Source organism: Etheostoma spectabile, chromosome 23 (assembly GCF_008692095.1).
Source record: "Etheostoma spectabile isolate EspeVRDwgs_2016 chromosome 23, UIUC_Espe_1.0, whole genome shotgun sequence".
Taxonomy (NCBI): Eukaryota; Metazoa; Chordata; class Actinopteri; order Perciformes; family Percidae; genus Etheostoma; species Etheostoma spectabile.
Genome location: NC_045755.1, coordinates 5138356 through 5152622, shown reverse-complemented (window position 1 = coordinate 5152622; position 14267 = coordinate 5138356). Strand labels below are relative to the sequence as shown.

At 39.8% G+C, this 14267-nt stretch overlaps 2 protein-coding genes across 3 annotated transcripts; both read left to right on the top strand.

Moving 5' to 3' along the window:
* Window positions 1-361: 361 nt before the first annotated feature.
* iapp (islet amyloid polypeptide) lies at window positions 362-3447 on the top strand. Its single transcript, XM_032504900.1, has 4 exons — window positions 362-541; window positions 1668-1760; window positions 2139-2279; window positions 2918-3447. Exons 2-4 carry the CDS (start codon window positions 1684-1686, stop codon window positions 3090-3092), a joined length of 393 nt encoding a protein of 130 aa, XP_032360791.1. The 5' UTR covers window positions 362-541; window positions 1668-1683; the 3' UTR covers window positions 3093-3447.
* A 2583-nt stretch (window positions 3448-6030) lies between these two features.
* pyroxd1 (pyridine nucleotide-disulphide oxidoreductase domain 1) lies at window positions 6031-14045 on the top strand. 2 transcript variants are annotated; one of them, XM_032504898.1, is made up of 13 exons: window positions 6031-6386; window positions 6503-6583; window positions 6853-6972; window positions 7484-7612; window positions 8089-8162; window positions 8378-8574; window positions 8693-8790; window positions 8859-8961; window positions 9064-9176; window positions 10164-10286; window positions 10834-10971; window positions 11175-11264; window positions 13666-14045. In XM_032504898.1, exons 1-13 carry the CDS (start codon window positions 6309-6311, stop codon window positions 13822-13824), a joined length of 1503 nt encoding a protein of 500 aa, XP_032360789.1. In that variant the 5' UTR covers window positions 6031-6308; the 3' UTR covers window positions 13825-14045. The 2 variants fall into 2 exon arrangements, with proteins under 2 accessions (XP_032360789.1, XP_032360788.1); XM_032504897.1 differs by having other exon boundaries at window positions 9061-9176.
* Window positions 14046-14267: the final 222 nt, after the last annotated feature.

Below are 14267 nucleotides of genomic sequence, written 5' to 3'. Positions count from 1 at the left end.
CCCATTTATAATTCATTGTCGATGAAGCCCAGTGGGAGGCAGAAGGAGGGCCAGAGTTTGGTGACCTAAAACTTCATTACGTGTATCAAGGTAAATAGGAAGACAACTTTCCTCTCCCTGGTGTGGGTTTATGGCGGGTCAGTCCCATCACAGAGGCTGATGACAATGATGACGAAGTTGATGATGAGGATGGTGACGTACAAAGTGTGTGTGTGTGTGTCTGTGCATACTGTGAAAATTAGCATTTTTCTGCGTGTGCACAGGTTTCAGAGTGTAGATTAAGGTACAGCTTAGAGTGCGTACGGCATATATAAGACCCTCTTGGACCTCCCGACACCCCCATACACCCCTCCTCCCCCCTTGTCCTCCCCATTCAGTGTAAATGAAAATGCAAGGCTATATTTGGACAGGGCTGATGTCACAAGTGGTTTGAGCAATAAGCCTATAACTGTTGGAGTCGGTTTGTGTGACAGTCTGACAAACCCTGGACTGCTCCACAGACAGACTGGGATCTGCTGGCTACTGGCTGACACAACTGAAAGTAAGTTATCTGTCTTACTTAAGGGCTTCATTTGTGTTTTATACAGGACCTGTGTCGGAGTCTAATTCTATTGTTTGTATGCAAAAGCAGTGCTACAGGAAATGAACAGTTTTTACATTGTATAACAATACTTTTGTTGTAGGTGTGAATAGGATGTTTTGCCCAATCCTTATCAGATTTATTTTACATCTTTAAATCTGTGTCGAATAAACAGAATTACTGTATATTTCAAATTCAAGATTTTATTGGCTTCAAAAGACACCAAACATGTTGTAAAAACATGATTTGGGATTTTCTATGTAATGTAAGGAAGCATCAAAAGCATAAAAGGAAAACATATATATATACAAATATAAATGTTGTACTTAGAAGAATAATGTAACATATAATGTCAAATCATTTTTTTCTTATTAAAGGTTAAAACGATCTATGACTGAAAATAATCGGCAGCTACTTTGATGATCATTGTGCTAATTTTCAAGCAAAAATATTCCCTGGTTCCACCTACTCAGTTTTGCTACTTTGATTCATCTTGTATTCATATGTATCTCAGGGCATTTTTAAACATTTGGAAGACATCACCATGGCTTCTGAGAAATTATGATGGCGAATAGTTATATTTTCTGCAATTCTACAGACAATACTATTAAAATAATTAGGAAAGTAACTGTTAGTTGTAACCCTATTTGTAACTCTTAACCTATGCAACGGGAAAACAATATTCACAACATCGGTGTTAAACTGGTTAGTGCTTAGGTGCTGGTGGTTTACTGTTATGGATCATTGATCACTGCTTTAAATTAGACTGTAAGTGAATTATGTAATTATTATTATATATAGTATTTTACAGAATTGGAAAACAATACTCAAAGCAAAAAGCAATCTCTTTTTTTCTCACAATGGCGACTTCAAATTCCAAGTTTCCTTAGAAATGACACATTTTCATGCATGTTGAATTCTGACATTCTGTACTGATGATGTACACAACTTGGTATGTGTCTGTGCTGCGGTCTTTTGGCCACACATATTTGCAGTTAAATAAAAGTACAACAAATGTTATGCTTTCTGGTTTGCCCTAGCTCTCTGTAATAATAAATCAAACGTTGTTGTATCTGTGTTGCTCCAGGTAATCACCCCACACAATGTATCTGAGGGTGCCTGTGCTTCTCCTCACGCTGCTTGTGTTGCTGCGCTGCGTTACCCCTGCCCCAAGCTACAGGCAAGTGAATACTACAAGCAGAGCAAGGAGCTCTTTGGTGTGGCTGTGCAATGGCTTGAAAAAAAAAGAAAAAAAAATGGTTTCACTTTGCTGAAATGTTGATCATATCATATCTGAGGTCAGGAGACAAGCAGCTGAATATCATGGAAATTCTGCGATAAGTATGGCTGTGATGTTCTGTGTGAGGAGCAGCAGGGCATTTATAACTTTGGAGGTGGAAGCCAATTGCGCTTGTGTGGGAAAGTGCTTTATTGTGCAACTCGTGGGGAGCTAAGTGCCCACTTTTTCTTCTTGCTCTCGGGACTAGTGGATGTTTTGAAGAGGGTATAATCAGCTATCAGTTTAAAACGGTTTGATCCTTTTGCCTATGTGATTCAGGTACTTCGGTCCCAGCTCATCCAGCGAGCAGGAAAGTGCTCTCCCAGACCGTGACGGCTGGTTAGTTCCTGGGCTAATCTCCAACCCATTCCTCGGCCTCATGGGTACGCGGCCGCAGAGGGGGCTCACAGCTATGGACAGGTAACGGCATTCTAGAAACTAGCAGCTGTGTAAACCCTCATGTTGTCTTCGGGTCAAATGGACCCATTTTCCTATATCAGTGTTAACTACCCAATTGTAATTACCCCAAATAACATGATTGATTCCACACAACACACTTTGGCAAGTACAAATCTATACTTTCATTAATTTTGGGATGTGTAAAGCATTTGAAAAAAAAATTTAAGTGGTTTCGAAATAGTATTGTGTAGTATTGTAATAGTATTGTAAGTTGACATAATCCAGTCTGTGATTAACCATCAACATACACTGTATTCCTTTAATTTTGGTCTAAATAATTCCTAATTTCTGCTTTTCTAACTCAAACATTAGGTATAATTCTCTATAAATGAGGTTTATTGACCATGGATTCCGAAAATTACTGTAAAACTAAAGTTAATCAGTTAGTGTTACGTAGTGCTGAAAATGTCAAAAAAAGTGACAAACATTGAAAAAAGGGATTAAAACGTAAGAAAAAGTTAAAAACATTGATTGAAAATCATCAACAAAAGTGTTGATTTTCAATTTTGACAGGAAGACAACACAAGGGTTAAATCATTCATTAAAAAAAAAACATTCTATCTATGAGTGTCATTGTGATGTTTCTGCACTTTCTCCAGCCACCACATAGAAAAGAGGAAGTGCAACACAGCCACCTGCGTCACCCAAAGGCTAGCAGACTTCCTGGTCCGCTCCAGTAACACTGTCGGTACCGTCTACGCCCCAACCAACGTGGGATCAGCCACCTACGGCAAGAGGGACCTACTGCCGCCTCCCAACTACCTGCCTCTCTAATATCGACTGGGGGAACCTCCAACAGCACTCCCAGTGCTCTGATGATATAACCACACATCTTATGTAACGATGATTGTGAGAATGATGTTACAAACGGTGGTGGTAATGGTAGTGGTGGTGGTGGTGGTGATGATGATTACAAACTGGGTTTTCTTGTTTATTTTATAAACTTTAAGAAACAGTGCCTTTAATTTAAACCATCAAAGTCAATATATGCTGTTTTCTGGCTTTGTATGTGCTGTAATGCTGTTCCACAATGGCATGGTGTGAATATGACAAGTAAATAATAAAGAATTACAAAAAATAAAAAAAGACGTAGAGCCATTTGAGATAAATGTTATTTGTTGATTTTGATAATAAAGTTGTGAAAATATATTTTTGCAAATCTCCATGCGTTTTAAACCACGTTATTGAGTAATCACGACTGCGGCAGGAGCCATGTTAGCATGTCATCAGCTAGTACTCCCACACATGCTCCTGCTTGCTTCTCCATGTCCCACACATGTGATGGGAGTTGCCGCAGGTAACCTAAATGGAATTTGTTACTCCCTATAACTTATTTGTGTTGCCCTATAACCATTGCATGGCTGAGTCATTCCTTGTGAACGTGGACGCCTTAAAGGCATGCAGGCGTATGTAAGCCTAAACTTTAATTAATTAGATCTGTTTGTTTTGGCCTAAATTCAACCACAACATTTCAAGGAATAGTTCAACATGTTGGGAAATACTCTAATTTGTTTTCTTCCAGAGTCAGACGAGAAAATTGATATCACTATTGAGTCTGTACAGTAGCTTGTACCGGCAGCTAGTTAGCTAGTTACATGTTCCAGCCAAGGAATAGTCCAAATTGTTGTATTTACACTTTAGCTTTTGATATGATGTGTTAGTTTTAGTAAGCTTTTTAAAGTGTTGATTGGTGGAGTACACTAAGCAATGTACTGCTGAGGAAGCAATGTTAGGTCAGAGTTGAAAGTCACACAATAATAATACACAATAATAATAACATAAACACAGGTTCCCCAAAGTTTGTTTGTTGTGTTACTTTGGTTCTTACTAGGCAATCAAGGCAGCCGGTAGCAACTCCCATGTTCCGCAAGGTAAAATTACAGTTTTTGTTCAAGTTTGCGCTATGCGTTCTTCACTTCTGTACCGTGCTGTCAGACTGCGCTTTCCAAACAGGGAACTGAAACTGTGCTGTCTCTCTATTCAAATCCACCAAACTCCATCGACAAAAACATTAATGTCACATTGCAGAACGTGGGAGCTACTGGTCAACTTACCACTCCTAACTGTCGTCCACAGTAACGGTACATTGCTTAGCTTCTGTGTCGTTATTTCCAAACTTGGCAATTGAGTCATCTAGGGCTAGCCTTTACATTATTCATAACCTTATTGGGTTTAGGGGGTTAGGGTTAGATCAGTGTCACTGATTTTTGCTCATTCTGAGGTGGGACATTTCCATTGGAAAAACCTGGTATAGAAAACAGATGGACTCAGCCTATACAGACAAATTTTCTCTGTGGTGTACAATAAAATTGTATTGCATTGTATTGTAATGCGCTGTGTTGTATTGTGACTAGGGTTCTTTTTTCAAGGGAATTATTTATTTAATTCAAATATGTAACATGTATGTATGTGTAGGTACTTACATTACATTAAATACAATGAGTGTTCTTTTTTTAAATTCCATCATTCACAGTAGCCTATTATATTCCATATAGACATGTGTTGTCTTCCTGTGAAGTTATTTGGGAGGAACACAGGCTAATGAAAATCAAGAGGGGAGGTATGACGCACTGCATTAACCTGTGTTTGATTACCAGTGACCCAATCATCTCAGACACTGACATCAATACTCTCATGCATGGTTAACACCGGCATGAAAGGTTTTTCAAAAATAGAACAAGTGCCGGCATTTGCTGATGAATTCAAAAACGATGCATGCCATTATCAGCCAAACACCCTGACAGAGCATGGGGATCATGTCGAGATCTGTCAATTACCTCATGTAAAAACCCAAATGGCACTGTACTTCAACTGTCATCCGACGGTGAGTTGTTTATCGCTGCTGTAATGACGGCACTGACAATAATGAATGTTTTGATGAAATTTTCAGATCGGATCCATGACCTGACAACCACTTTAATCTCTGACATTAAACCAAATATAAACAAGAGGGTTACCCGACCACCGAAAATTAAAAACAGAGGACTGTAACCCTGCTCCTCCTGGAAAATTGATTTACAGCTCTTTTCATGCAGGGACTAGAACAGAACAAGACAACAAATAGATCAACATACAGTATGTTGTTAATATATTCTGTTGCTAGCGATAAAATAATATCCTTTGATTGTCAAATGTTACTCACAGATATTATAGTGTCCTGAACTTTATTGACAGATTCTGTACATACTCTGTCTATCACTAGGCCTAGATGCACACTAACAAATTTGCACTACATTATACATGCAGTATTTACTCATTACCGACTCCTAATTGACTTTAGGACTTGTAGCACACTACTAAACAGATGTTGTGTTTTTCCATGATGCTGTGTATATAAAAGGTAGCCTAAATTCATCTTTGGAAGGAGATTCTGATTCTGTTTTAATAAATAAGATAAATAGCTTTAGTCATTTAGTTTTGACAAACACACAAAATGCTGTTATAATTATGATAATGGTAAAACAAAAAATAATTGGGATTTTAATCTCTCATAGGTCTGCATAAGTGCATATATGTGAAATTCAATTCTGGTTTATGGCCACGAACAAAAAAATGTATTCAATATAAATAGGCACATTGCCTGCACATGGTCTGCTAGAAATGAAATGAATGAGTGGACGGATAACTACAAATGCTCATTAAGCGCGTTCCTCAGTGTGTGCGCTAACTACGTTTTAAAAACGCATCAAGCTGCTTGCCGTAGTTAATTGTAAACACGGAAGTTACGTTTAGTCAGTGCTCCGTTATCATGTGCTAAAAGGTATTTGGGTCACCTAGCTTTCACAGTAATTGTATAAGAGCGTTTTCACACTCTTACCAAATACCAGTTGGGTTTTAAATATTTACCAACGAGTCTATGCAGAACGAGATGAGACATGAATATTGCAACCATTTTGACTGAAAACTAGCTAGCCAGCAGGAAGCTAGCTAGTGTCTACGTCAGCTAACGTTGCATACTGTTAGCTTAGCCATTTTCTAAAAAGTGAAGAAATGGCAAATAAAAAAGAGAAAACATTCAAGCTTGTAATCGTGGGAGGTGGCATCGCGGGTGTGACATGTGTTGAGCAGGTGAAAATAATTGAATAAGTTACACGTCAGGTCTAGCGTTTCACAGAATACATCTTTTAACCTAGCGATAGGTTTATGTCATGTAGCTCTTCATTAACCTTTATCTTCATTGACAGCTGTCATCCCAGATTCCTTCAGCTGACGTGGCGCTGATTACAGCAGGTCCCCACATCAAAGCAGTGACCAACTATAAACAGGTCAGGATGTTAATGGTTCTGGGGGAGCATTATAATACACATACCCTACACATATTTCACATGTGCACTAACAACTGACAGGGTTGGTTTCCCACACAGTGAATGCATGGATGCATGTATCTTAAGTCATCCACCAAATGATGACAACATAAGATATTAAAACTTTTGTTTTTATTTTACATATCCTCGTTTGTATCACTTTATCAATCACCTGTCCTTCTACTCAATTTGCACTCAACAATCTGTACCCTTTTCCTTTGTTTTGCAAGGTTTCCAAGACACTGGAAGAGTTTGATGTTGAGGAGCGACCATCCAGTGTTTTGGAGGAGAAGTTTCCCAACCTGACTGTCATCCACTCGGCCGTCAAATCACTTCACACACAATCACACGTAAGTAGCCATTTTGCAGAGTGTAATTGAAACTCATAGATTCTAATTGTGTCTATAAATACAATATGTTTGTATTTTATGTTATGCTGTGGTTACATAACGTGTCTGGTTTGATATTTGATTTAATAAGAAAACGTGCTAGTAATATTTGTATGTAACTAACAACTGTAAGTAACGAAAGCTACACATGCTGTAATTCCTCGTTAGTTGTTTACTCATTATAATGTTATGATTTCATACAGTGATTTTATGCAACATATCTCAACTCAGAATAAAGGCTTTTTTAGGTGACTACTATCTGTCTACTATCGCCACCTTGTGGACATGTAACCGCATGTGGTCTAAGTGCAGTATTATAGGACTGTGATTAGACTATGAGTTTTATGTCCAGAATCCAACACTAGTTTGTAAAAAGGAACATTACTTTCCCAAAGTGAAAAGAGAGAAACAACATTCTAAGCTTGATGTAAAAAATTAAGTCACTATTTCCCTTTCTTGTTTCCATTTTCAGTCAGTGGAAACTGCAGATGGGCGAGTTTTTGGTTATGAGAAGCTGTGTATTTGCAGTGGGGGCAGACCCAAGCTCCTAACCCAGGACAATCCTTATGTCCTAGGGATACGGGACACAGACAGTGCCCAGGTACAACCCCATCACTCTGGATGTTTAAATGCAGGTCTGAAATACTTTAGGGCATTAAATTGGTAAGACCTTCTTATAGCCAAAAGTAGTTTGCCCAAAGAAAAAAAAACACCTCCACTTCTAATTTGTTGATGTTTTGGTCATATTTATCCTACTCACCGTTATTCCTGTGATTTAGATGTTCCTGCTAAGCTACAGTAAATTCAACAGAATTGGAACCTTGACTCTGTGTGCAGGATTACATTCTTAAACATAGCAACAGGTGCAGCTGCTACACTATCTTGTTGCATTTGTTTTAAAAATGAAGGCAATAACAGACTGCATACAGTTCTCTAATTTTAAAATAGAAGTTGCCTAGACATGTCCTTGTGATCTACAGTCAAAACAATTGAACTGAAAACATAACCTCCTTAGTATGGGGTTAAACAAAACAACACAAGTTGATGATTAACAGCTTTCCCTGTTCTGTGTTGCAGGAGTTTCAGAAGCGGTTATCCCAAGCTAAGAGAATTGTTGTTGTTGGCAATGGAGGGATTGCCTTGGAATTAGTGTAAGTAACATATAACCAAAATACTGAAACCACTTTTTTGTTAAAAAAAGCGTTAGGGCAATGTGTGATTGTGTTTTTTGTTTTCTTATCGGAATTAAAATGTGTACGTTTTTCCGACTAACACGCACATGAAACCTTCATGTAACCTCACTACCATGTTCAGAGATTATTCACACTGTCCAGTCATCCAGTGGTTCCAAACATGTTCTGTTTAGGTATGAAGTGGAGGGCTGCGAGGTGATCTGGGCTGTGAAGGACAAGGCCATAGGAAACACCTTCTTTGACGCCGGGGCAGCACAGTTCCTCATCCCAGCACTGGAAGCGGACAAACCAGAAAGTGCTGCCCCCTGTAAGAGAACTCGCTACACCACAGAGGAACCAGCACCTGCAGCGTCCCAGACCTTCACAGCAGGTCTTTGTCTTAGGTGTACTCCAGTGCCTTTCACGTACATTTTTCTCTTCTTCTCTTATGCTACAGTAGAATCTGTCCCAAGAAGATCATATTCTTGTTTTTGTGTGTTCATTTCCAGATAGAAACTCACGAAGGCATGGTTCTGGTCCCACAGAGGCTGGCAGTGCCCTCGGTCCAGACTGGCACGAAGGAATAGTTCTACGAGGAACAGAGCAGGTGAGATTGTGTGTGCATTTTGTTACTGAGAGCCTCTGTGCCAATCCTAAATCATGGTGTGTGTTCAGGTGTCCCGCAGAGTTTCATTGGAATACCAGTGTGAGGTGGAAAAGATCTTCACCTCTGAGGAGCTGCTCAATTCCCCACAGCAAACACTCAGACTCGAGAATGGTGAGAACTAGACATGCTTCTCGGATCTCTGACTCATCCTTTCCTTGCCCCCTTTTTTACCTCCAACGTTTCAATCCTTAAGCTTTTCTCTCCTCTCAGTAGGATCCTGGCCAGTTTACGTCCAGCTGACTAATGGAAAAACATTTGGCTGTGATTTTGTTGTCAGTGCAACCGGTGTCGTGCCAAACACTGAGCCATTTCTCAATGGCAACAATGTAAGTAAACCTACCTTTTTGAAAAACAAATCATATTTGCTTTGGGGATCTAGTTTTCTTAGATAAATAGATAAATTAGATAAATGTGGCTGAGCTTTGAGCAGCTAGTAAGTAAACCACATCAAATAGAAAAACAAGACTACATTTGTCCAATGAGCAATAGGTCTGCCATTGTATCAATGGCCACGTCTTGGAAAGAACTGCGAGGGTAGGCAAGTTTACATCTTCTTGTACACAAATGGCGCTTTTCCCTTACATGGGACTGGACTGGACTCGCCTTTTTTGGTTTTTCATTATGAAAAAAAGTCCCTGTTACCTGCTAACAGGTACTTTTTGTAGTGATATCTCAGTCGAGGTTCCAAGCGAGCTGAGGCAAAACCTGCAGACTACTGATTGGTCGGAGAGAATTGTCACTAATCACTGTGTCATCGTTGCTAGTGACAGACGGGGGGGGGGGGGTGTCCTGAACAAATCTGTTGTGTCTAAGTAGTTTATCCGGTTGTGTTTTTTTTTTTTTTTTGCTGCCTCCAGCTTCTTTTGAAACTAAATTTGTCTTCGGGCTGTGGCAACAGCTACATGCCGAGAAAAACAACAACAACATACCTTCGACGTTCTGTGTGAGTGTCACGTTAGGTCACGGCAGTTTCCTGCTATGACAACCAGCCACGCTCGCTTGAGGCAGTACTAATCTGCAATGGAAAAAGGAGGACGGGGCCCCGAGGTCAAGTTAAGCCAAATTGAGACAAATCGAGCAGGTACCACGTGATTCAAAACCCCAAACGTTTGAAGTTATTGAATCCAGCCACAAGGAAGCCTGTAGATGTCATTAAAAGACAGATTTGCTTGTATTACTCTAAGGTAGAATTCCCCCATGTAAAAAACAATTGTAAATTTCACAACAAAGACTTTTGCACATTTGTTTTAAATACATGAATTCTGAATCATATACTGGTTCTTAATGATGATCACTTTTGTTTTACAATGTAGTTTGCACTGGCAGATGACGGCGGCTTGCACGTAGATGACCACATGATGACATCAGAGCCAGATGTGTATGCTGCAGGAGACGTGTGCACTGCATGCTGGGAACACAGCCCATTGTGGCAGCAGGTAAACCAATCATTGCGTCAACCTGTGTTTTTCCTTTTTTTTCATCTTTAGAAACTACAGTACATAGGATAGTGCCTGAGTGTTTGCCTTTTGTCATCCTCCACATCTGAATGTCTACTGTGTAAGCCATCTCTACACATGTAAATTATTAAACACAACTACAGTGATTCTGTCATCAGTCATTAAACATGTGCATTGTAAATCTTTTACTAGAGGTGAAAGATGAACACGATGTTCTTTATATGAGTTAATGTTTTTCAATTCAAAGAGTACGCAAATGTACAGCAGGATAGCATTTCAAATGGTGTAGAAACATGTCTGTCAAAATATATAATAAACTTATTTTGGCCTGTACATTCTTTTGCCAGATATAGATGTGTGCAATCAGCACTACTATAATTTCCCTGATAGTTTGTCCTGAAATGAGTCAATTTAGGTAATTTCAGTTCCCCAGGCATTAGCCGGAGAGCTTAACAAGTACATCTCATCAAGATGTTAGAAGTGTTATATTTCCTCTATAAACTGGAATCTCATTTTGTGTGTTCAGATGCGTTTGTGGACGCAGGCCCGTCAGATGGGCTGGTACGCCGGCCGCTGCATGGCGGCAAACGTCCTGTCAGAACCAATAGAACTGGATTTCTGCTTCGAACTTTTCTCACACATTACCAAATTCTTCAACTACAAGGTGCGTGGCATTTTACCGCAGGGTGGCTGAAGTTGTTGTCAAATAATAACGAATATGTTAATCATCTACTCTGCAAATTATAACCATGACTTTCAAGAGCCTTTAAGGTCATTTCACAGCGTTAGTTAGTGTCGTTTGGTCTGTACCTCTAGGCGCATTCACACTGCATTTCAACAACTTCCTTATTGCTGGTTATTCCACAGGTGGTCCTGCTGGGGAAGTTCAATGGACAGGGCCTGGGGCCCGACCATGAGCTGCTGTTACGCTGCACCAAAGGCCAGGAGTATGTCAAGGTGATACTGAAAACAATAGCGTGTATAAGGGCTGCTCCTTTATGTAAAGAAATCCTAATCACGATTATTTTGATCAATATTGAAATCAGGATTATTTATTATTTATTTATTTGTTAAGCACTTTCAAACAACCAAAGTTGAACAGAAAAATACAAAAATACAAAAAGAAACATAACATTATAACACGAGTAAAAAAATATTACCTGTGCAATAAAAACAAACTAAATAATTAAATGCTGTAAATGAAGTCAACATCTTACTGGGTGTCAAAGGCCACAGAGAAGAGGTGGGTTTAAAGACGGGATTTAAAAACAGTCCTGTTTAACGTTGCAGAGGCAGATCATTCTACAATTATGGAGCCGACACCGCAAAAGGCACGGCCCCTTCTGAGCTTCCGCTTAGTTTTTGGCACACTCAGGAGCAGCTGATCATCTGACCTGAGAGAGCGTGTCGGTACGTAAGGGCATATTCAGCGAGGCAGGGCGGGGCAAGACCATCAAGACTTTAAAAGTAAATAAAATAATTTTAAAATGGATCCTAAATTCAACAGGCAGCCAGTGGAGTGAGGCTAAAATGGGGGAAATGTGCTCATGTTTACGTGTGCCATTTCAACAAGAAATGAAGGAAGTTTTCACACATAGCAGTGGACGCCTCCATACAGGCAGTCTGCGGGGTATTTAGAAGTGAGTCAATAGTGTTAAACAAAACACGAGGTTGGTGACAGTTTGACAAGATAATATTTGAGAAATGTTTTCTTTTTGCATTTTTCACATTTTCCTGATAATGACGCCAGCAGTCCCTTAACATTTGAAAAGACACCGGCAGTTTGTCCTTTTTCCACTTGCGCTCAGCTCCACGACACTCACGTCTTGACAGCATGAGTCATGTCGTTCAGCCAGGGCTCAGATTTAGCTTTAGGCTGCCTGGATTTTAATGGAAACACAGTGTCTAAAACAGTTCGGCAGGTGGAGCAAAACCATGAGCTAAGTTCTGTATTGCACTCAGACACAGGAATGATGGAGTTTTGACTGAAAGCAGCCGAGAACTGAACAGCAGTGGAGGGGTTAATAATGCGACAGTGCTGGGTAGAAGCGCGAGGTTTAACTGCATTACAGGCAAGAGCAGCCTCAAATAATACAGACATATGGTCAGAAAACACTGCGTCACATCTCTAGATTAAAAACAGGCAGACCATATGATAAAACAAGATCAAGTGTGTGTCCATGTTTAAAGCTATAGCGCGTAGTTTCTGCCCCCCCCATGAGGAATTCCAAGTAATGACAACCAAACGGTCGGCGCATCCATATGATACAAGTCTTTCATGATTGCGCACTACCCCCACCCCTCCTCCACACACAGTTGCTAGTAGCCAAGGAAGACACGGAGGATTAAAAAATCATGATGGACTCTTTAGAAGAGGTAATTATCTTCACTCAATTTTCATTGTGTGAAAGTCATTCAAGCGATTGCCAAATGAGTTGCTACAAAGCTTATAAAGACCATCAGCTCCACACAACTCTCTCTGGATTTCTCAGTAAGGCTCTGTTCAGAAGATTGTGGCGTCTGGTGACTTTTGTGCACAGACACTCGAGTCCATTGTGTTTTTTTAATCCTTTGTGTCCTCCCTGGCTACTAGCAACTGTGTGGAGGAAGGGACGGGGGGTAGCGGTCACGGAAGACTTGTATCACATGGACACGCTGACAGTTTTATTGCAGAAACTATGCCCTATAATTGACACGATTATCTTTTGTAAGTAACTAATAAACAGTGAAATAGTTAAACAAATCCATAAGTGAATACACTTTCAACTGTGAAATTTCAACAAAAAAAATTGTCATTCAGAAAACATGATAAAATAAGAGTTTGCTCCCGAAACGTGATGTGCAAAATAATCGTTTCTCGATTCCTGTTTTCTAAACGTTAAAAGCCAAAAATCCTAATCGCGATAACAAATTTGATTATTTGCACAGCCCTAAAGTGTGTGCTTTCATGTGTTAACGTATGCAGTGTTTTTTTGTTTTTTTAACAACGCCAGTCTAATTTATGTGTGACTCATTTACCAATATAAAGGAAATGAAAAGGATTTATTTTACACACAAAGTAATGACTGTTAGGTGTCACAAGTTGTTAAGATGCTGTTAGACATGCTTGAAGGGCCAATGGTGTCATGAAATGTGCCATTTGAATTTTTGTAGCTGTGTGAAAGAAACCGTTGTTTTTCTGTGGGTTTCTGTGTGGTATGATCTAATGCTGCTAATGGGCCAAATGCAAAAAAGAATCAACGGGTTATTTGTTAAAGTTGTAGATGTAGATGTCTTTCCTCACATGTCATCAGACCGCTATAGAAATCATCACATCTAGACTCATTTCACACAATTTACCCCTGTATTTTTGTTCCAGGTCGTTCTCAGTGGAGGCAGGATGGTGGGAGCGGTGCTGATCGGGGAAACAGACCTGGAGGAGACCTTTGAGAACCTGATCCTCAACCAGATGGATCTGACCCCGTACGGAGAGGAGTTGCTCAACCCTGACATTGATATAGAGGACTACTTTGATTGAGCATGACGGGTGTGATTCAGGAACACGTTGAGTCAGAAGAATGTCTAAAGGCATGAGAAGAGAATTCAATTATGTCCATGCTGATGAGTGTCATCTTTTGTGGCAAAGAGAAGTAGCTGTCTGATGAAGTAGTGATTGTCTTTCTTAGTCTTATAAAAACACTTGTACTTTTTAAGAATATATATGTGCTTTAAAATAAATTATTTTCTAAACCAAGTGTACAAAATGAGCACTTGAGTGATATGTTTAGAAAAGGCTTTTTTATTTAGTTGTAGCCTTAATGCAAATCTATCACTTCACACACTTAAAGGTCCCATGGCATGAAAATTTCACTTTATTGATATGCGTTCCCCCAGCCTGCCTATGCCCCCCCCCCCCCCCCCCACTGGCTAGAAATGCTGATAGGTGTAAACTGAGCCCTGGGTATCCTGCTCTGCCTTTGA